Source organism: Chamaea fasciata, unplaced genomic scaffold (assembly GCF_029207755.1).
Source record: "Chamaea fasciata isolate MVZ Bird 193981 ecotype frontalis unplaced genomic scaffold, bChaFas1.0.hap1 SCAF_27, whole genome shotgun sequence".
Lineage (NCBI taxonomy): Eukaryota > Metazoa > Chordata > Aves > Passeriformes > Sylviidae > Chamaea > Chamaea fasciata.
This window is the reverse complement of record NW_027094112.1, coordinates 1,550,672-1,572,891: the sequence shown is the minus strand read 5'-3', so window position 1 is coordinate 1,572,891 and position 22,220 is coordinate 1,550,672. Positions and strand designations below refer to the sequence as shown.

At 48.8% G+C, this 22,220-nt stretch overlaps 1 protein-coding gene across 1 annotated transcript; it reads left to right on the top strand.

The window, feature by feature from the left end:
- Positions 1 to 4,024: 4,024 nt before the first annotated feature.
- On the top strand, positions 4,025 to 21,769 carry MEIOC (meiosis specific with coiled-coil domain). Its single transcript, XM_066205262.1, has 8 exons — positions 4,025 to 4,098; positions 5,707 to 5,832; positions 10,344 to 10,501; positions 10,631 to 10,735; positions 12,126 to 13,965; positions 15,887 to 16,021; positions 18,108 to 18,288; positions 20,201 to 21,769. Exons 1-8 carry the CDS (start codon positions 4,093 to 4,095, stop codon positions 20,497 to 20,499), a joined length of 2,850 nt encoding a protein of 949 aa, XP_066061359.1. The 5' UTR covers positions 4,025 to 4,092; the 3' UTR covers positions 20,500 to 21,769.
- Positions 21,770 to 22,220: the final 451 nt, after the last annotated feature.

Below are 22,220 nucleotides of genomic sequence, written 5' to 3'. Positions count from 1 at the left end.
GCCAGGGGGCGGCGCAGCGCAGGCGCCGCGGCGCGCAGGGGCGGGGCCTCGAAGGCTGAGAGGCCACGCCCCCTAAGCGACTCCGGCTTTCCATTGGTTATTCCGCCCGCCGCTCAAGGCACTGACGGTCGCGTCACGGAACGACACGCCCATTGGTGTGGCGGTGAGGGGCGGGGCGTCCTGCTGACAGTCATCGAGAGAGCTGCGGCGATTGGTCAGTGTGGCGGGGTGCGCGGGGCCAGGGTCTCGGACTGTCCCGGTATTCCCGGGGATCCTCGGGTGCCAAGCGCGGGATCGGGGGGGGGGGGGGGGGGGGTGGTGGACGACACGGGGGGTGCCCGGCTGGTCCCGGTCCCTATCCTGCCGTGCAGCAGGATCGGCCGAGCGCCGTGGTGTGAGGGTGAGCGGGGCCGGGCCGCCGGGCAATCCCTGCTTTAATTCTTCAAATTATTTAATTCTGGTTCACCGTCGTTTTGATTAAACATTAATAATGTTTATAATAATTGTTCATCATTTTAGTAACATTAATGTATTAATCATGATGTTTATGTTATATATTGTGTAGCATATTGTATGTTCTTAATATAGGATGCTATATTTTTATATATAATAAAACATAATAATACTAATTTAATACATTTTTTAATTGTACGTGTTTTTTTCTAATTTAATTCTGTTTTAATTTAATTTTTAATCTGGCTTTGATTCTGTTTCTGCTCCAAAGAGGCCGCGCAGCAGCTGTCGTAAACCAGGCATCGTTGTCTCCTTCGATGGCATCTCATGGCTCAACTGTTTCCCCGACGGGACTTCCCACTGGGCAGCACCCGGCTGACACTAATGGTTGTTTGTATTTGTGATAACAGTCGCGGGTGTGTGTGTGCCGGAGAGGCGGCAGTGGGAGCTCCGAGCTGCCCCCGGACCCCTCGCAGGTGTCGCACTCGGGCGTGGCCCGTTCCTGGGGGACGGGGGGCTCCGGGCTCCTCCGGCCCATCCCCAGCCCAGCGCTCCCCACGCGGTGTCTGCTCGCTGCAGCTCTGCTCCTGCACAGCCGGCTCCTGTCTGAGCACCGAGAGCTTCCAGCCACGCTTCGGCATGTGGATCCGTATGGGATTGGCTTGAAACAGTGCTTTGCTCTGGAGAGGCAGCTCACGCTGAAGGAGTGGTGCTGAGAGGTGACAATGGCTTCTTCACAGAGCTCACCCCCCTGTGTGATGTTCAGCCGGAGACTGAATGCCAGCTGTGCTCGGAGGTTTGTGTTCTGAGGGAGGCGATGGCAAACACTCCAACCCCAAAGCTCAGTGGTGTCTGCAAAGCCAGCCCAAACATCCTGGGAGCTTTAACACATTAGCAACCTGTTCCAGCAGCTTCCTGCGTGGGCTTTGACAGCATAATAAAATATTAATACTGATTGTAACTGCTGGTTACTGCCTTGAACAGGTACCAGAGTCAGCTGGAACACAGAGGGGAATGCCAGATCCACAGAAAACTGGCACTGAGGAGACTTTACCACACTGGCCATAGTGGTCAGTGCCCCAGACTGTGGATGTACCTCAGTGCACAGCCCAGGCCATAGGGAAAGAAGAAAGGGGCTCAGTGCCTAAATCTGCTGTAGGCTGATCCCAGCAGTGCAAGCATTCCGTCTCCTACAGTGAGACCCTGTTCCCCCTGCCTGCAGCTGAGCAGTTTCACTGTCCCTCAACAGAAACCAGTGCGCCAGCAAAACAGCTTTGGGAAGTCGTTGTTAAATATTGCAAACACTCCCTGTGCTTCGGGGTGGCAGCAGCCAGACCCCAACAGGTCCTGAGCCCCGACCTGAGTGTGCTGGCACCATTCTGCACAGCTGGAAAGGTGCCCAGCAGTGAGCTCTGGCTGAATGATGAGTTTTGTGGGGGATTCTCGCTGCTCTCAGCTTCCCAGATCTCTGCTCTGTGGCCTTAAGGGAGTCTCTCGCAGCGAAAAATGCAGGAAATGCAACATATGAATTTGTAGGGAATAGCTGAGGGAGACAGTGAGGGAGTGGCCGTGCTTCCCCACTTTTCACCATTTCAAAAGGGGAAGAAAAACAAAAGAAAGCTCCCCCAAACCAAGCACAAAGCTCACACCAACTCCTCTGCAGATCCAGGACTAAGGGATCCAGCCCACACCTGGCTCATCCTGGGCTGGCCCCAAATCCCTGCCCCACACCTCCGCCCCACAGCCCTTCCCTGGTGAGGGAGCAAGGAATGGATCTGGGGTCTGGGACACCCTCTGGAGCCAAGACCTTCACTGATGACCCCCTCATCTCCTGGAGTGAATCCTCTGGCTTCCAGCAGGCAGAACATTTGTGTCTGGAGTCTGTGGAGGGGGTTTAGGAAGGCGCTGGGCAGACCCGGCCCCCCAGGCTCACCCAGCTGCCCTTCCCCATGATCCTGCGGGCTGGCAGGATCAGCACACACTGAGGAAGTCAGGGATGGATTGCAGCACAAAAGACCACAATTCATAAAAAAAATCTGCTCCTGTGGGCACTTACTGCCCTGAGTGGCCCAGATAGGGATGGCAGGAAAAATGCTGTTTCCAGATGCCTTAAAAACAGCTTGAGAAGCGCAAAATAAAATATCTTTAAGAGTGAAAACAAGTCGGGTTTGGCTTCAGAGTCTATGGGTTTTTCTTAGTCATTTTCAGTGAGAAGAGGGATATTCACCCACTGGCAGAGTACCTAAACCAGCAGCAACAATGAAAAGTGTAAAGAAACACAGGCTGTGACCCCCTGTTTGTCCCAACTCCCCCTGCCACCAGCTCCCCTGTGGCTTCTCTTCCAGCCAAGCAGTCCTGGGGGTCTGGGACTCCCCAGCAGGGCACAGACCCTGCCACAGGCACCTGGGGACAGCTCTGTCACTGGTGACGGATGACAGAGGGCTCCTCTTGCTCCTGTGAGAGATGAGCAGGACTGAGGAGATGGCCAGGACCTGGTCAGGGCTGCCATGGAAGGGTGTCCAACCATCCAGGAGCCATTCTAGCAGTCACTGTGACCACCCGAGCTGGCACCAAAGCCCCTTTGCAACTGCAGCCCCCACACTCACACAGTCACACCAGGCTTCCTACAGCAGAGTCTCAACCATTTCAATCCAGATTATCTAACCTTGGTGCAATAATTAAACAGCAAAATAACATCTCAAACTGGTGCCTCTGAGGAGGGACCCCAAACAAAGGAAATCCTTGGCTTGTAAACCCTTACAGTGTGTGTGCAGGAGTCTGGGGTCACCAACTCCTGCAGTGTCCTGAGTGTCCAGTCCCCAGCCTGGGCTACAGATCCCTTTGTTGTGCAAAGCCTTGGAGAGGCCTCAGGGCTCCACAGCCCGGCACTGAACGGATCCGTTATCAGGGCTGGGAGGGGGCAGCAGCTGAGGGCAGCTGAGGGACGGGGGTGACAGGACCCGGGGGGTGACATGACCCGGGGGTGGCAGGACCCGGCGGTGACACCGCCGGGGGTGGCAGTGCCGTCGGGTGGCAGCACCTGGGGGTGGCGCGACCCGGCGGTGACACCGCCGGGGGTGGCAGTGCCGTCGGGTGGCAGCACCTGGGGGTGGCGCGACCCGGCGGTGACACCGCCGGGGGTGGCAGTGCCGTCGGGTGGCAGCACCTGGGGGTGGCGCGACCCGGCGGTGACACCGCCGGGGGTAGCAGTGCCGTCGGGTGGCAGCACCTGGGGGTGGCGCGACCCGGCGGTGACACTGCCGGGGATGGCGTGACCCGCGGTCCGGAGGGGCCGCCCGCGGCGCTGTCTCCGGGCGAGCAGCACCTCCGCGGCCGCTCATTGGCGGGAGGCACGAGCGAGCTGTTTTCCCATTGGCCGCGCGCCGGTCGGGGGGGGCCAATGGCAGCGCAGCTCTTTGTTCGCCCGGGCGGCTGTCACCGCGTGGCGGACAGAGCCGCACACGTTGCGCGGGGAGGCACGAGGCGGTAGTGAGGGCGCTGATTGGCTGAGCTCCTCGGGCGCTGGCCAATGGGCGAGGGCGCGTGGGGTGCGGCGGCGGTTGGGCCGGCGTGAGGACAACGGCCGGAACTCGCCTCACGCCGCCCTGCGCGGGCCCACGCCGAGACCGGCCCGGAGCCATGGAGGTGAGGGACGGGGACCGAGATGGGGACCGAGATGGGGACCGGGGTTGGCTGTGCGCCTCCGTTCGTCACTCGCCCGACGAGCCGCCGCGGCTGTTGTGGGCTTGGCCCCGTCGGCACTGAGGAGGCACCGAGGCCCGAGCGGCATCGCGCCTGCCCCCGGCAGGTGTCCGAGCCCCGCTACCCCCTCCGGGCCCCGATGCCCTCCCGTGTGGGAGCAGGTGTGAGACGCGGAGCTCAGTCATGTGGGGAAAATGCCCCTCAGCATCCTGGAAAGAACCTGTTTGGGGAAAAAGGGAGTAAGGATGGGGGTTTGAGTTTCTTAGAGCTGCCTCTGGCCCTACAAGTTTGCCCTTGTTCTGTGGGAATTGCAGACTATGTAAGTGTCCGGTGTCCCTGTGAACGGCGATCTCAGAAGGGAAAACATGGCACAGTAAGCTCAGGATGTAGGGATGAGCTCCCCAATAACTCAGTGTGTTCACTTATTTGGGAAATGTGCCAGAAAAACACAGAAAAATACTTGAGCTAGGCAGTGGTGTGAGCTACAATGAAGATCCCTGAGGTGCATCCTCAGGGAGCTGCAGAAAGATGTGTTTCTAGAGAGCAGAGTGACTTTGGACTTTTCTGGATTTATTCATCATTCCAAATGAGCTGCTTTGGTAATATGCCAGTAACTTCACTTTTCTATTTGTTGACTTAAAGGGGTTTTAGCTAGCCAGTTTAGCTTTTCCTTGTGTGCCTCACCCTTGGGAGCAGAGAAGAGCCCTCAGTTTTCTTTTGTTCCCATTCCTTTCTCCTTCTGGTCTGTGATTTCTGGCACTTGGAGGGGTGTCCCTCCAGCTGGAGTTGTTTCTCCCATAGTTACAGAATGGAGCAGATTTCCACCACAGCTCTCAGGGTGTGTATTGTGGGAAATTTCCAGCTCCTGACATCTGGAAATGCGCATCCATGCGGTCATGTAAGCTAAACAATGTATGGGAGCAGTGATGGAAGGACAAGAGGTGTTCAGGAATGTGTGAGGGCTGAATAACTTCTCCACTGCTGTTGGAGGAAGAGTTTCCTGCCCATGGCAGGGGTTGGAACTGGTTGAGCTTTAAGGTCTCTTCCAAACCATGCCATGATTCTGTGAGCATTCTTCTGTGTTTGATATTCCTCTGTGGTGGCTCTGTTGGGAAGCTCAGCTGGTGGAAGCAGGGAGAGTGCAGGTGTCCGCTTGATCTGCACCTCCTGTGTCTCTGAAACTTTGGAGTTTCTTGTGCTTTGGCAGGTTCAGCTTTTCCTTCAGGGTAAATAGGAAAGTGTTTTACACATCCATATGGAACCTGAAAACTCAGATGGAACCGAATCCAGCAGTAAATTAGAAGTGTTGAAGAAGTTAACATTGTCAGCTCTGTTTATAATTGTGTCTCTACGAGTAAGACTGTGTGTAATTATGTCTGTCCCTTCAGCCCCTCATGGCATTGTGTGTGACAATGTCCCTGTCCTTTCCTTGTCCCCGCAGCTCCTCACACCGTTCTGTGTGTAACAATGTCCCTGTCCTTTCCCTGTCCCCGCAGCCCCTCACGCCGTTCTGTGTGTAAAAATGTCCCTGTCCTTTCCCTCTCCCCGCAGCCCAACGTGGCGTTCCGAGGCGGCGACCGCTGCTGGGGCAGTGCGGAAGCGAGCGGGAGGCCCACGGACGTGTTCAGCGCCGCCCTGCCGGGCTCTGCCTCGCTCTATGACTGCTACAAATCACAGGTTCCGTTGGTTATTGATTATTTTTATAGCTCTCTAAGAGTTTGGGTTGCTTGTGAACAAAATGGTCAGAATATGTTTCTGAAGTGGTTGCTTGCACTGGTGAATATAAATCACAATGTTTGATTTAACTATGGTGAATCTTCATCGCTGTAACTTTCATCAGAGGGGATGGTGGCTTTTCTAATGCAGTCGCTGATGAGGCTGTAGGGGATGTTTGGTAAAATGGCATTTCACCATTGTTCTGTTGAAATGTTCGTGGTAATTGTTCTTCTGTTGGCATAAACAATTGTAGGCAGAGTGAGGAGCAAACAACTCTTTTAGGAAAACTGGAAAGTGGGTAAGAAGAACCTTAGCTATTGCCTCAGATATTTCTGTAGTTGAAGCGTTTGTGTGAACCAGTCCTTAGTCTGATCAGCAGAAACTGCCAGGACAGTTAAATATGTCAACTCTCTCTTGGAATTTTTGCCTTTCATAGCCCTAAACTTTCACTGAGGTAAAATACTCAAACGGAAAATCACTCCCAGTACCTTCAAAACCAGACTTGCTACTTCTTCCATCAAGGACTTGTTATTTTGTCAGACTGCTCTGCTCCGAAGGGTTGTATCCTGAGTGTTTAACATTTAACCCTGCAAAAACAGCATTTATTGTTTCACTTACTAAGGGCTAAGAAGGCCTGTTGTGTCTAAACAAACAGATAAGATCAAGGTAAAGATGTTCCTTTTCACCTAATCAGGATACAATGCCTTTCCTGAAGAAAAGAATTGGCTGTAAGTTTTCTTCAGTACCTTAATACCCTGTAATGATGGGGGAAAGGGGGTCTAATTCTGAACTCCTGGCTGGGATCAAGCCGCAGAAACTGGAGCAGGTGTTTTAGGCTAACATTGTTGCCGGTTTTAAGATCTCCCTAAGCCTGGAGTCAGGTTGAGAAAGGAGACATTGTTTAGTCTGAGAAGTTTTCCACAAGCCAAGCACAGCAAGGAGTGAAAAGCAAGAGAATTTAGACACTAAAGTTTGCATAAACCTGCCTGTCTAATCCACAGTTCCTGCCTGCCTAATGCAGTCACTGAGCCTGTGCAGCCTTAAATAAAATATCACACCTCCGGTGATCTGCATCTTTCTTTGCTCATTCCATTACCTGATGGATTTCTTTAGTGCCATGATGGATAAGAAGAAAGTGATTCTGTTACTCTTTTTAGCTTCTTTTAACAGCCTTTGCAAATTTTTACATTGTAGCAATTTCTATACTAGCAGAATGTTCATACCCTTAGGTTGTATAGCTGAAATTAAGATATAGGGGTGTTTTATTAGTCGAAAGGAAGTTACTGGGGGTTCAACAGTTAAAATCACAGCCTCTGTTCTGAGTAAATTTACAAACACAAAAATCTGAATGTGATTTTAATTGTTTATCTATTTCTATATCTTCACAAGGAGTACTAAACCATGCCCACCTTTTACTCGTGTATCTGAGTATCATTTTTATATTAATCACTGGTGGAATTTCAAGTTACAGATGTTCTGTTCCATATCTAGGCAGAAATCTTGAATTTCAATGGTGTTTCCTTCAGCTGTTGTTCATGTGCTGTACAGGTGCTGACGCCTGTGGTTTGTCATCTGTTCTTAATGGGCCCATACTCTGTGTCCTGTTGGATACATTGTGATTCCATTATTGATCAGGTTTAGAGCGATAATAGCATGAATATCATATAATGCTGTTTTAAGTATATATGAAAATAGTATTTGTTGTTTCCCTACCTTCTAAATTACATCCAGGCTGATTTCCCAGCTTTGGGGCACTTTGGGAGGTGTTAATGGTCAGGGGTTTCTTTTTACCTTACTTGTATCCAATGGCTTTCTGCTACTACTTTATCTCCTGTAGCTCAGCAATGATATTTACCTTCACCCTCCTGATGTATCAAAGGAAATTTTAGAGAGTGTGTGTTGTCAGATTCCCACCTAGCTGTAACATTTATTAATAACTTAAATTTTCTTCTATCCTCCTTAAACCATTTTACAATTGGTTTCTTGTTACAGTCTTTGACTGGACAGGAAAGAACAAAAGGATTACCTTTATAAGTTTCATATTCAGAACAGTTAAGGCAATTCAGGGAAACATGTCACAGTAACAGTCCTAACCAACATAAAATTACACCAGCTTTATAGTAAGTTTGACATCTGCCACTGTCTTGGCAATCCTGCTCTGTGCAATTGTGTTTGTCTAAAATAATTACTGCAGTTGAAATTGCTACTACCCCTTGAGGGCATTCAAGTTCTGTGTAAGACAGGCCTTCTTCCCAGGCACAGTTCATGAAGTTACTTTTTCGTTTTTTTAGTCCCTGAGGTCCAGAGGAGGTGGTTTCTCGCTTACCTGGTCCTGTAGTTTTCTTCAGTCCCGAGTGTTGGTTCCGCTGCTGTAGTCCTTGAAGCTGCACAGCTGTATATGTTGTGAAATGAACCTGGTGTGGTCCTTTCCAGTGTTCCTTTGGTGGTTCATTGTTCCATGGTCTTAGACCCAGTCTCCCACCTGGATGTCATTAACAGATCAATCAGATTTCTGCAGTGAAGGTACTTGTTGATAGAGGACAAAACTCTCCCTAGAGAGATAACATAATTACACAAGTGTTCTTGGCCCAGATATTCAGAGAATGTGGTTTGTAAGAGACTGCCTGATAAGGTTGTCTGTACAGATTTCAAAAGGACGGAGCTTATCTCTGCATCTGGGTGTTATTCTGGCCCTCAAGAAGTGGCAACATCTCAGGCCTCTTTATTTTGTCCTTTATTACTTCTATGGCACATAGAGGAGGTTTTGATTGGGCAGGGCCAGCTCGATTGGTGCAGCCTCAGGTGTTCAGTGACCTTCACTAAATGCAGATCCCAATGTTTGAAGGTTCCACCACCCACTGCTTTCAGTGTGGCTTTTAACAGTCTGCTGTACTGTTCAACTTCCCCAGAGCCTGATGCTCCACAGCCAGTGCAGCAAATGCTTGGATCAGATTTGTTTCCAGCCTGCTCTGGGCAGATCTGTTGTTAACTCATCCCTTTGTGCCTCACATTTGTTGGGTGCCAGTCACGGCTGTGGTGGTTTGGGAATGGCACTCCCCAGTTCAGTTGTCCCACTGAGACTCTCCAAACCACACACTGCTCTCCCCTTCCCCTCCCTGCTCTGGCAGGGGAGAGGAGAATTGCAGGCACAAAAGGCAAAGATCACGGGTTGAGGTAAGAACAATTTACTGGGAGCAGCAATGAGAGAAGAAAGGGAAGAGTAACAGCAACAGCACTAATGATAGAGGGTGCAAGAAAGGACTCACAAGGAAGAATTTCCCAGTAATACTGGATGGCTCCCTCCAGCACAGTTTCTGAACTGGAAGGGTCTCCCTCTCCCTGGAAAAGAGCTCCTTTCCCCCTCCCAGGGCAATGAGGTTGGGTGGTACAGAAGAACTTTTGGGTCCTGGCTATGCCCCTTCTGAGCTACTGCAAAAAATTAGCACTTCTTGGCCAGAACAAGGACAGTTTGTTTATATCCCGTGCCTAGGAATGATCTCTTTCAGTAGTACCTCACCTATCTCCTCAGCCTGGTTGGTTTGGCAGGGAAAAGCTTCAGGCCCCCAGGAAATGATCAACTATTACCAATAAGTATTGATACCCATTCTGTCATGGCAATGAGAGAAATCTGCCAATATTTTCCTGCTGTGCTCCTTGTTTGGCTTGTCCTCGGGGAGGCTGAGGCTGGGTCTGTGGATGCACACTGCGCTTCACATTTCTTCACTACACTTTTTGTGATGCCTCCCATTCTAGTCCCAAGGGTACACAGTTTTACATTGTTTTCCAAAAACCACTGGGCTGTTCTTAAATCCCTGTGGTAAAACAGTGCAGCTCAATTGAGTCTTTGGCCCCATTTGTGGATTCTCCCATTCAAATGCAAACAGCTCCTGACTTTGGTGTCCGGTGGGATACAAAAAGTATCTTACAAGTCCAATACCAATACTTGTTCCTGTGCCTGCCTCGGCCTTTTTGGGGGGTCTCTGGTGATCACTGGGTGACTGGGGAGGTGCCCCCTACTCAGTTTCCAGCGAAGGTCAGCTCAGGACACACAGAGCACAAGGCTGAGTGACAAAGAAATTGTGATGTGCAACTCCAGCACCTTCTTCTTAAACAGTTGCCAGGCAGGATGTAGTATACAAAAGCTTTTCATAAGCCTTAAGCAACACTTATTTAGCACACCTGAGAGCATCTGTTTGTGTTCAAAATGGGTGAAAAGTGAGAATGATACTGTCAGCTTCCATCTGCAACAGAGAACAAGGGAAGGGACTGAGAATTCTGCTTGAGAATTCTGAAAATTCTGCTTAAAATCATTAACGTGGCCTGAAATTGTTGTATTCCAAGTGCTTGGCTTGCTTACTTCTCCGGTGCTGTTTCCTCCAAGAGTGAACTCAGTTATAACCATGTACAATGACAAAATGACAGTCTGATCTGTTTCATATTAAATAAATGCTTTTATTGTACATTAAATGCAGAATGAAGAAAATGTGGAGTTACCTCAGACCTACAGTTCTTCCCACTCAACATTAGAGTACTCTACACCCATGGACTCTTCCCTTTTGTACCCCTCTTGGTCTCCGTGTACCGATGACACCAAGCAGCCTGCTGCTCCTCCGATTAACCTGAAGTCCAGGTAGTCATCCTTGACAGGGAGTGTGTGTGTGTGTGTAGGAGTAGATGGGTTATATTTTTTTATTTAATTTAATGTAGGAAGTACTTTGAATGTAGGAATTGTTTTTATTAATACACAGTTGTTTTTCAGGATTCAGCCCGAAAGGAATGATTATGGCAGTGAAACTGATTTATACGGACTCGTGTCAAACATCTTGGAAGAACAAGACAAACCACAGCCGTGCTTTGCTGAGGGGTGAGTGAGGTGCAGGTGACAGGAACTCCCCTCTCTGATCTCAGTGTGCTCCTGAGGCAGCTCCACCTGCTGCTGGCCAGGCCTCCTGCTCTGAGCATGAGCTTGCCCTCCCTTCCCCTCATCTTCCAACATTTCACCTGGGATACTTGGAAGCTTTCCTCATGGCACTTAGATTGCATGGCAGCTTCTGGCTCTCTGATATTTACAGAACTTGGTAACTGGCAGTTTTTAAATAAGATCTTAACAAGTGTTGTGGACATGCTGTATTAGATAAATCCCTTGGATGTACACCTTAGTCTGTTTTTTTTTATTTTAATCAAGACTGAATTCAGACTTTAGGTTTCTTTCTTAATTAATGTCAATTCACAGAAAAAATACACAAAGCACAGACTCCTTCACATTTGCCTGAACTGGCAGGAGAAAATTCTGTGCAAAATTAATGTTTCTTGCTGTTAGTGCTACCTAAGCAATATTTGTGTATCTAAATGTCAGGGTTTTTTTTCCTCTATTCCTGCGCCAGAAGAGACAATTCCATAGTCATAACAACATGACACAGAAGAGCGCAGGTCCAGCATCCCCAGGATACTTGAGGAGCTCTGTCTTTTCTAGGTCTAGGAGACAAGACAGGGAGCCCAGTTCTCAGGTTCCCAAGCCAGGCACTGCTTTTCCTTTCTGTCTTCCCAAACAATTCCAGTGATTTCTCTATGTGTGCTGAGTTATGTGTCTGAAATGAGGGAAAACTTCAGAGTCAGTCTTGATATCGTGAGACAACTCAGTAATTTCTTTGCTATGGACAGGCAGGGCTGGTTCAGTATTCCCAGAATTGGCCTGCAATGGCTTCCAGGCACAATTTCTCCTTTCCTTAGTCTGTTTAGAGTTCTCCTGTGCAGTCAGGGATTGATGCTCCTGTGTTAATTCGTGCTGGTTAGTGGAAAGAAACAAGGTGTGCTGGGATGCTGCCTCTGGCTTTACCTGCAGGAAGCAGTGCAGGCCAGTGAGGTGAGAGAGAACCATTTTCTCTGGAGTGCTGGGACATGGCTTTGGAAGACTGAGGGCAGTCTGGGTGCTTGAACTTGGTGCTGAAGCAGGAGTATTTTGGTGATGATGGATGCGACTGACATACCAGGGTTTGATGTGTACACATCCCTTGAAGCCTGTCCATAGCTCCTGGGCTGTGGTGCTGTGTTTAGACAAAGCAGAATCAGTTTTCTCAGCTAGTTTTGGGAAACTGAAGATGACGGGAGTGGGTAGAAGTTGGAAGTCAGACGTCTTGGAATCATTTGAGAGAAATGATTCGGGAATAATTAGTTTCTTAAACTTTGTTTCATGTTTGGGAATGAAGAGCAGCAGCACAGATCAGTGTCTAACCACGGGTTTCTTGTTTTTCAAGGAGTTGCCCTCCCACCCTGAAGTCAGTGTGGCCAGTGAGCACAAGCAGAATGGAGCACCATGAGCTGTTGCCAGAAGCCAGGAGGGCAGTTGCTGGAGCAGTGCCCCAGCAGGGTTTCTTTGGCACTGAGTCCATCCCTGCTGCTGACAAGCAGTTCCTGCAGAGTCCCGCTCTGGTGGCACAGCAGAAAGCAGATGATTGTTACCGTGGCTTTGCTGCCATGGACCTGGAGGAGCAGAGCTTGTACTCTGCCAGGAGTGATCGTGCCAATGGCTGCAACTTGCAGGCTAATGAGAGTATGAAGACAACACCTGTATATCAGAACTACCCCTACCTGAAAAACACCTTTGCAGCCCAGGCTGGGTACTCAGAAGCAATCGAAGACTCAGGAGCTGATGTTTATCCTTATGGAAGGGAGAAGGTGTGTCCCAAAGGAGCAGATGCACAGGTGCACACAAAGCAGGCAGAAACATTCCTTCCGCAGTGTCACAGATACAATGACAGCACCGATTATACCCGATACACTGAATATTCTAATGCTGGTAAAGCAACGCCCAGCATGGGCACCAGTTGTAGCCTCCAAGAAAATAGAAAGCTGGTAAATGGAACCCCTGAGGCACTATCTCTGGATGTGGAGCCCTACGCTAAATTATTTCAAGTTAAATCAGGAACTCAGAAAAAATTTGAAGATACAATTGCAGATCAGCACGACTTTACATTTCCCAAGTCTGTAGGACTTGTATCAGAAAAACAATTTGCGAGCGAATCTTCCTTCGGCGCTGATTTTGGGCAAAAATTTGAATATGGACTAAAATCCTTTGCAGCTTGTCCAGGAAATAATGGTGTGGAAAAGCAGCAGTTTTCCAAGGCCGATCTTCAGAATCCTGAATTCTATAAATCACTCCCACTGTTGCCCAGTGCAGCAGTCCCCTCAGCAGGCTCTAGCGCCAGGCCAGGGTGGATGAACATCCAAACCAAACCCACGGCTTCTGGCCCCTTCCAGAATCCAAGTCCTTCGTTGAAACTGAATAATCAGTCACCTGGATTTCCAAAAGCCTCTCGTCATTCTAATGATGTTTTTCAGTTCCCATCTTCAAATTTGCCTTTAAATAGTAATTTACCTCACAAGTACTGTCAAGACAACCCATTCCTCTCCAGCCTTGACTTCGGCTACAGCACTGCAGAACGAGCTCGGGCAGCTGCGTGCGTGGAAGCCCTGCTTAGGGGTGGGGAAGAGAACCTCATCGAGTACCTCAATGAGAAGAAGTTGAAGCAGCCCAATGGATTCTGTGACAGTTACTTGGCTCAGCAGTTGGGGATCACTGACAATGTGAACAAACAGCGTTTCCAGCTGAAGCCGCAGAGCGAGCACCGTGATCTGGAAGGGCAGAACCAGGCGGATGGGGCGTTTCAGGATATGTACCAGAAGTTACTGGAGTCTCAGGGGCAGCTGCATCTTGGGGCAGGGAATGGGGACACCAGTGCCATGGGTGCTGGGAGCTGCCTGCAGGCTCCAGGCATTCCCAACTGCATGGTGGGTGACTTCAGGAGGAACCTGCAGCTGGGCCCCAGCACCTTCCCCATGAGATCTGCTCACCTGTTGGGCCGGTCCATGGTGCCTCTGATGGAGCCTCACACCTTGTTCTCCCAGGATGACCTCAAACGCCTCTACCCCTGCTTTACAGAGAAGATGTATGGTGACAAAGCCCTTTCTGGTTTCATGTCAGCATTTGGATTTCAAAAGCAAGCTAAAAGTCGCAGTGGGCCTGCCAGCGAGCTGCATGTGAGACTGGAAGAGTGTTATGAGCAGTGGAGAGCTTTGGAGAAAGAAAGAAAGAAGGTAAGAAAACCAAACTAGAATAATATCACAGGTTTGATGTAGATCTCATCCTGCTCAGTGCAGTCCCAGATCATGGGTAGTTCTGCTGTTAGGAGTTTAAGTGTTTCATGGGACTTCAGAGTTACCAGTTTGTTTCTCTGTGTTTTTTAGGACAGGAGGTGAAAGGTGTGGAGATTTATAGCCTGGCTGGAAGCATAGCTAATGTTGTATGGAATGTTGCACTAAAAGCAGGAATTCAGGGGTTTTTCCAGTCCCAGGGTGGGGAAGGTGTGTTCATGAGGAACAAAGATGTGCTTGCTATACCTTTTTTGTTAATACAATAAATACGGTTCCTCTGGAACTTTGAAAGCAAAACCAGTAAATATGTTTTGAATTGAAACTAAACTTTAATTCTTTCAATCTAATTTTTTAGGAGCTGCACTGAATTCCTACCTCCTGTTTTCCTGAAGGTTTAAACCTAGGGTGTATTTGAAGGGGTTCTTTTTTCTTTCTTTTTTTTTTTTTTTTTCCAGAAACAGAGGCTGAGGGAAGGGTCATTTAATTAAAATCCTTGCAGTAAAAGGCTCAGGTAGGGCTGTATGAAGCCCTACTAAAAGCAGTTGCCTTTTTTGGTTGTAGGAAAACCTGTCTTCATTTCACCAGCTGAGATGGGGTTTGAATTTCAATACCTGGGATTGCCTGTGGGGAAAGCTGGGTCAAATATCACCTGGCAATAGTGGGGCCTTTGGGAGTTCTCCTGTGCCAGCCCCCACAAAGGAACCAATTCCAAGAAGATGTAATGTGGGGAATTTTTTTGAGGGTGTTTCCTGACAAAAGCCAGTGGTTGCTTTGAATACAGGGTTTGAGGAACAGCTTAAGGAGGGGAGGTGGTGTCTGGGTTGCATGTAAGTGCAAGAGAGAAAAAACTGGCATGTGCATGGCCAGGGGCCATGGGGGAGAAATTCAGCTTTATCACAGAATCCCAGAATGGTTTGGGTTGGAAGGGACCTTAAACTTCCCTCAGTCCCACCCCTGCCATGGGCAGGGATACCTTCTATGGTCCCAGGCTGCTCCGAGCCCTGTCCAGCCTGGCCTTGGACACCTCCAGGGATCCAGGGGCAGCCACAGCTTCTCTGGGCAGCCTGTGCCAGGGCCTCCCCAGCCTCACAGGGAACAATTTATTTCACTATCTAGTCTAAACCTGCTCTTTCTGTGTGAAGCCATTCCCCCATGTCTTGGCATGCCATCCTCTTGTATGAAACCATCCAGGAATTGCAATTTTAAATGAGATTCAGCTAATTCTGTGTTGTTATGGGTGTTTCAGAGTGACATCACAATGGGATGAGAGATGGAAACTTGGACTCTTGCAAACAGTTTTCAAAATAGTTTTCTGATGGCTTAATAAAATACAGAACCCTGGAATGGTTTGGTTTGGAAGGGACCTTAAAGATCATGCAGCTCCACCCACCTGCCATAGGCAGGAACACCTTCCACTAGACCAGGGTGCTTAGGGAAAAATCTTTCTGTAGTGTAATCTGTACAAAAATTAGGTTAATTGCTGACTGAAACAGTTTTATTTTAATTTTATATGTGAGATCCACATCTGTTTGGTCATTTTTTTCCCTGTAATTCTGACTTACCTCCATTTTATTTCCAGGCAAAACCAGTACAGGCTGTAGTCAGAGTGAGCAGACATAGCACTGCCGGAACACGGTGTGTTGGCTTTAGTTGAACTGCTTTGAGTAAAGCAGTTGTTCACTTTAAAGCAGGTGATTGTCTCACCAGAGGGTTAAATCCCAGATGCCTGAATCCTCATTGTCTTCTTTTTAAAAACTCCGAAACTCTGATGGGAAGAATTTGAATCTGATATTTTTCTTGTTTCTGTAATGAAGCACACTCTGCATGTACATTCTGAGGGAGTTGTTCTTTTGTTTTCCTGCAGACTGAATCAGCTCTTGCTAAGAATTTCCAAGGGAAGAAGGTTTCCAGTACTAACAACATTCCAATTCCAAGGCTGACATCAAATCCATCAAGGGTTGATCGCTTAATTGTGGATCAGCTACGGGAACAAGCCAGAGTGAGTTGTAGGACTAAAAAAATCTATTAAACTTATCCCACAGAACTTAGAGTACAGTGTGAGATAGGTAAGATGATCACAGCAGCCTTTCCCAAAATAGCTTTGTTCTTCAATGCTGTGCAGGGAATAACATTTCAGCAGTCCCTGTTAGAGCTTCTACAGCTCCAGGGTGCTGTTTCCAGGGAACCACAGAGGGGCTGAGGCTCCCAGTTACATCCCCATGTGCCAGGAGGATGTGGTTCCTGGTGCAGGACTGTGCACGTGGTGCAACATCCAGTCCTGGAGCCTGTGCACTGCTCTCAGGGCTGCTGCATTCAGAACAGCTTGGCAGGGAAATATTCACTGTGGATTTGGAGGCACTGTGATGGAGGAGGTATTTGTGGGAAAAAACAGGTTTAGTTAATGTTTGGATGATGCTGACATATGTATTTGCTTGAGAGTCTGGGATATTTTAATGCAGAATGGTTATTTGATGCTGAAAATAGACCTTCAACCAGAGTTTCTGTTCCAGTTTGCTGTTTAACCCAGAGAGCCATAACAAGTAGGACAAGGGAGACTGGTGTCTGCTGAGCTGTGTGGGCAAACCACAGTGCTAGTGGCAGCCCAGGGTGCATGGGGAGGTGACAGCTGGGGGAGGAGGGTGCCTTCAGAATGGCGAGGGGCTGCTGTGGCCCTCCTGAGGCCCAGAGACCAGAGCCATGGTGCTGGTGCTGCAGGCAAGGAGAAGCAGAAACCAACCTGTCCTTCCCTGCCAGGGGCCGTGGAGTGAAAGGGTTCTGGGAAATGTTGGGTTTGGAGGCAGCAGCAGTGCTGGGCCGGCCACTCAGCAGCAGGGGGGAGCAGCAGCCTGTCCTCCCTGCCTCACACAGGAGAAATAATCCATGGAGCTGTGTCTGCTCACTGCCTGCAGGATCTGCCTGGTGCTGCTCATCCAGCTGAGGGATGGAGAAAAAGACGTGGATGGGCTTAGTGTACTCTTTTTAAACTCCTGTTCTCTGAATCCCAAAAGAACAGCCTTAGTTTCTATGTTCAGAAGGTTTGCCTGCCCTTGTCCTGGTACTTTTAAACTGCCTCCAAAACAGGGCTTAAGCCTCTCTAGCCATTTGAGGAACCAAACTTCAGGGTATAGCAGCTCAAACCCTTGTTAGGTAGTTTTAAGGATACTTAACGGCTGAGTGGGGCTGTTAAACCTGGATTCTAACAGCAGAAGGTTTGGTGATGGCCAAGGAGGAACCCTGGTACAAGGTTTGAGTAGAAGCTGAGTGGGCTGAATCTGGGTTTAACTCTTCATAGTTGGAGTATCCAGTTAAATCTTCTTGACAGTTGCATGTGTTCCTTTAAGATATTAAGTGTAGCCATGGCCCAAGGAACATCCCAATTTGGGGATTTTTAGTTTCTCTTTTTCTGCAGACCAGTAACCAGGTTCTCAGCATTATGTGACTGTGGCTGAGGAGTCACTCAACACAGGGAAACCCACAAGTGATGTGACTGGTGTAAGAGAAGACAACAAAGATGCACATTTTCAGTGGACTAAACAAACCTGAATTGTTTCGGAATGTTTGTTCTCAGCTCCCTTAGTGTTGAGTGTTCATCCCGAAGTTGGCCCACACGTGGTTCCACAGCAGCTTTCCCTTTCCCAGTGCAGCTGTGACTGCTGCTGGCCCAGGCTGCCCTGCACAGCACAAGGGGCCCAGCTGGGTTTTCCCCCAGAAATTGCAGCAGTGCTGTGGGAAGGCAGGACCCCAGTGCTCTGAATGCAGGGAAATGCACATTGTCCTGAAACCACCTTTTGTTCATGGCTGTCTCAAAGCTGTACAGATCTGGTATTAACCGGTAAGCTGAGGGTCCTTACTGGGGTGTTGCGGCTTTGCTGTTGTGCTTTGCACACCCAGCTGTACCGCAGCTTTGGGTTCGGAGATCAACAAATCCCTGGTAAGAACTTAAAACTGCTTCAGCTGTAACTTCATGAACTGTTCTCAAAAGAAACCAATGATTATCATTAATCTGTTCTCCCTAGTTAGTTAATTTTCTTGTAAGCGTGGATGAGTACAGTGTGAACCCCTGTGAGCTGTGAATTGTTCTTTAGGTTGTGACTTTACTGGGGAAGATGGAGCGCCTGTGCAGCTCTCCGCTCCACGCCAACATCTCCACTGCTCTGGATAAACACCTGGAGTCGATCCACGTGGTGCAGGCTCGCAGGAAGGATGAGATTGTCAGTGCCTCCAGCTGGCAGCGGCACGGCCCGCCCAGGTGCCAGGATGAGAGAGGTATAGCTGTGCTTATGTCCGTTTATGAGGTAGCTGGGAAGCTGAACACATCTTGCAAAAATAAGTGAGGGGGTTTGTAATTCAAGTTTTAATTTACATTTCAATGTTAGAGCTTTGTCAAAGGCAGTTTGGATGGGGTTTGGATGAGGGTTTGAGGAGACACTAAAACTGGGGTTTAGAGAGAAGTAGGTTAAATCAATTTGGAGGTTATTCAGTTAATAAACTAGCAAGGAATAAAGATTAGTGGGTTTTCTTGATAACATATTCAGGGATTGGAGGTGTTACTAAGCTATTGCCTCTTGCTTCTCCCTGTCCCTCATATTCCTGTTCCTATGAACCCTCCAGTTGTGTCTGTCTAGAACTTTCTTGGTCTCTCCATGCTGAATCTGCCCAAAGCGACCAAGATGGCCTGGGGTTACAAATGGATTTCTTCTTCAAGCATCTTCTGTCATAGACTGGCATAATTACAAATCATATTTTGGATGGATGCACAAAATGGGCAGAATGTTTTCATTCTTAATGGTGTCCCAAATAAGCCAAATATTCAGTTTAATCTTTCCCCAGTGCACAGGCAGAGTGGCAGGTTCCCTTGTGTCTGAGATGGGAGTCAGGGTAAATTCCTGCTCCCTGCAACACTCTGACCTCCTACCTTGTGTCAGAAGCTATCTTACATTTCTAAATCTTCTGATCTCTTCTGCTGTTCTTTCTACATCTGAATTGCAGGGATTATTTTACTTCTTTGGGGTGTCCCGTCATGCAGTTCTGTAGTTCTCAAGTTCACCTCAGAATATACACTGCAGCATTCTTTATTTCAGCTGTTCCCCATCATCCTTGTTTCTCTTTACCTTGACTGAAGATTATGGGACTTGTTGAGGTGAAAGGGATTTTTTTGGGTATTGAAGCCCATGAAAATAATTTGCTTTACTCGGCACTAACACATCTGTGAGCTCTTCGGAACAGAGTAGTGCGGGAAGGAGGTGTCAGACCTGGAGATCCAGCTTCTTGGTGCAGCTGCTGGGAGAGGAGAGGAGGCTCTGCACAGTGGGATCTGATTGCTTACCTGGAGGGGTGGTGCTTGTCCTTTGCCTCCCATTGCTGTCTTGGCGGCAGCAGCAGTTGGGGAGGGGTTTTTTTGAATAGTAAATTATTGGATGCAGTAACTGTACTTGCTGTGTCAGGCAAAACCTTGAGGGAAAGGCCTGAAGCTGTTCTGGTTTGTTTGGGAGCAGGTCTTGCCGAGCCCTGTTTCCACAGCACCTTTCCTTTCCATCTGATCCGATATTAAGCATCTATTACAGAACCACAGGATGGTTTTGGTGGGAAGGGTCCTTAAAGCCCATCCAGTTCCACCTCTGCCATGGCAGGGACACCTTCCACTATCCCAGGCTGCTCCAAGCCCCAGTGTCCAACTTGGTCTTGGACACTTCCAGGGATCCAAGCACAGCTTGGATCAGCTTCTCTGGGCAGCCTGTGCCAGAATAACAGGATCACAGCCCGGGTGACCCTTTACAGCTCTGTGGTTCAACACCCATTCACAGAACGTGACCTGTGTGCTTCAATCCAGTGCCCCAGAGGAGCTGTTCCTTCAGCCACGGTCAGGATTTCTTGTCAGGACAGGTGAAGGATCCCCCCGTGACCCAGAAGGGAAGGGCTCAGGTGCCTTTAGTGTGTGTACATGGAGCACCCCAGCCCCGGGGTGCAGCTGCAGCAGGAAGGTGGTGTAACAAACTCAGACACTATAAAAGCACACCTGCCTCGCTGTGTGAGGGCAGAGTAATTCACATCCACCTTTTATAAACTTGTAAAGAGCCAGACAAGGTCAGACAGGAGAGGGACGGAAGGTGTGGGGCGAGGGCAGCCCCAGCAGTGCTCCGGGACTAAAGGGCCGTTTCCTCGTTTCCTCCCTCTGCAGTGGTGCTGGCTCTGGCTGCGGCCCTCCGGGCCCTGTGCCTGGCCACGTGCAAGGTCCGCACCATGCTGTGGTGCGCCTTCCATATGACCCTGCCCAAACCCTCCGCTGAGAAACAGGCCCGGGAGAGACTTCCTCAGGAGGGGGCGGCGACCGACGAGAAACCAGCCGAGACGCCCCCGGCTGCGGCTGCGGCCCCGGCCCTGCGAGGGCCCAGGGAAGGGAGTGCTGAGGGAGCTCCAGGGCCGTGCACCGACCTGCTTCGCAGTGTGTATGAGAGAGGAGACATGATTTCCTCGTAATTTTTGGTTCTTTTTAGTTACTTCAGAGTTTCAACTGATAAAGTTCATATTTAAAGCTGTATCTTGATGAGAAGCGGGATTTTGCTTAAGGGCTCTCAGGTTAAGTTGTTAACGTGGAGGGCAGGGTGAGAATGTTGTAAAGCCAAACTGGTGAATGTTAACTTAAAATAATAATCAGACTAATTCATTAACAGCCAAGATATTATTTAACTCCTGTGGGTGAAGCCTGGTGTCCAACTCTCCCCATAACTCCTTTTAGTTTTGCTTTAGGAAATAGGTTTTTAAATAATGGTTCTTAAAGACTGTGGTGTGACAGGGTGTGAGGTTGGTGTCAGATCAGATTGTGATTTAAAATGGTTTCCTTATTGAACTAAAGCCTGGAAACAGGAAGAAAAAGGGCTAGGAATCCCCAATATTCATGTAAAAGTAGATATTTAAAATACAAATATTTATGATTTTGAGATTTTAAAGTCTACATTTGGGAAAGGCAATATGCACCAGGTTCCACTAAATTACCAGTAGAGGAGAATTGCTGTATGAAACCATGAATTTAGTGAATGTGTTCAGATATTTGGAATGGTCTTGGGAACAAAGTGACTACTGTTGTAGGTATTTAAACATAATCAAACTACGACAGGCAGACAGGATTGTCCTGCAGAGCTATGAAGGAGCTTCAATAATGAGTGTTGTTTTTAATTTAACTTCAGAAAAGGTCATGCCAGTTCTGAAATTTGGATTTTCTTAAAGTTACTAGTTTGGTTTGAAATTGGATTGTCAGCTTCTAGACTTCTTAGTTCCCTTCTGCATTTGGGCAGCTCCCAGCACTGGTGTTTGCTTGCAGCTCTCCGTCTTTAGGAGCAGAAGTGATGGATTCACCAGCACCCAACACTGGTGCTCGGGACAGTGACCCTGGGAAACCCACAAGCAGTGGGTTAAAGTTACTGAGCTGACCATGCCTGCACACCCTGGTACTGACATGGCTCTGCTCTTCCTGCTGCTGGGAATGCTGACGTGCAGAAGGGGTGATGGCATCAGATAAATTGTCACTAGATGATGGGCAGAAACGACTGAGAAAGGCTCAGCAGAAGGTGGGGTGTGATCACGGCAACGACAGAAGTGCTGGCCGGGTGAGCAGGGCAGAACAAGAACAGCTTCCTAACAGTCACTGCACTGGGGGTTGTTCAGTTTGACCCAGGCTGTGTTGATGTTAAAGCAAAACTGACTGTGCTGACTGGAGTTGTTTATGAGAAATAAATTCATTTTTGTTGAAGAGCTTTTGTTCTGCAAGTGTGTTTCCAGGCCGGGCTCCTCGAGCTTTAACCAGTACCAGGGGGAAGCATTCTGTCTGTTATGGAATTGTGTTGAGGGTAAAGCAAAGGGGATGCTGAAATCCCTCTCTCCAGAGAGCCATGGCCATAACATCGGACATGCCAAGGGACCCAGAGTAGGGAATGTTTCTTCCCTGCAAATGTCTCGGCTCCAAGCTCTGCATTTCCAGGGAAGGCTGATGCAGCAATTCTGTCATCTGCACTGGGAATCTTAGGGGTGAGTCCAGAGTATTCCTGCTGTCGGTTCCAGCTGTGCACTGCTGACTGTCCTGAATGGAGCAGCAGTGGTTGGAACTCCAGAAGCTGAGCTGCTGCCAGCCTGGACACCTGAACTGTGGCACTAACTGTTGGCATGGGAAGGAGTGGGCCCATAGTCCTCGGGGGCAGGGGCAG

Bases quoted from the DNA above. Each gene is read 5' to 3' on its own strand.
- MEIOC (XM_066205262.1), top strand. The intron at 10,502-10,630 runs GTAGTCATCCTT...GTTGTTTTTCAG, and splicing joins CCGATTAACCTGAAGTCCAG to GATTCAGCCCGAAAGGAATG. The intron at 16,022-18,107 runs GTGAGTTGTAGG...ATTGTTCTTTAG, and splicing joins AGCTACGGGAACAAGCCAGA to GTTGTGACTTTACTGGGGAA.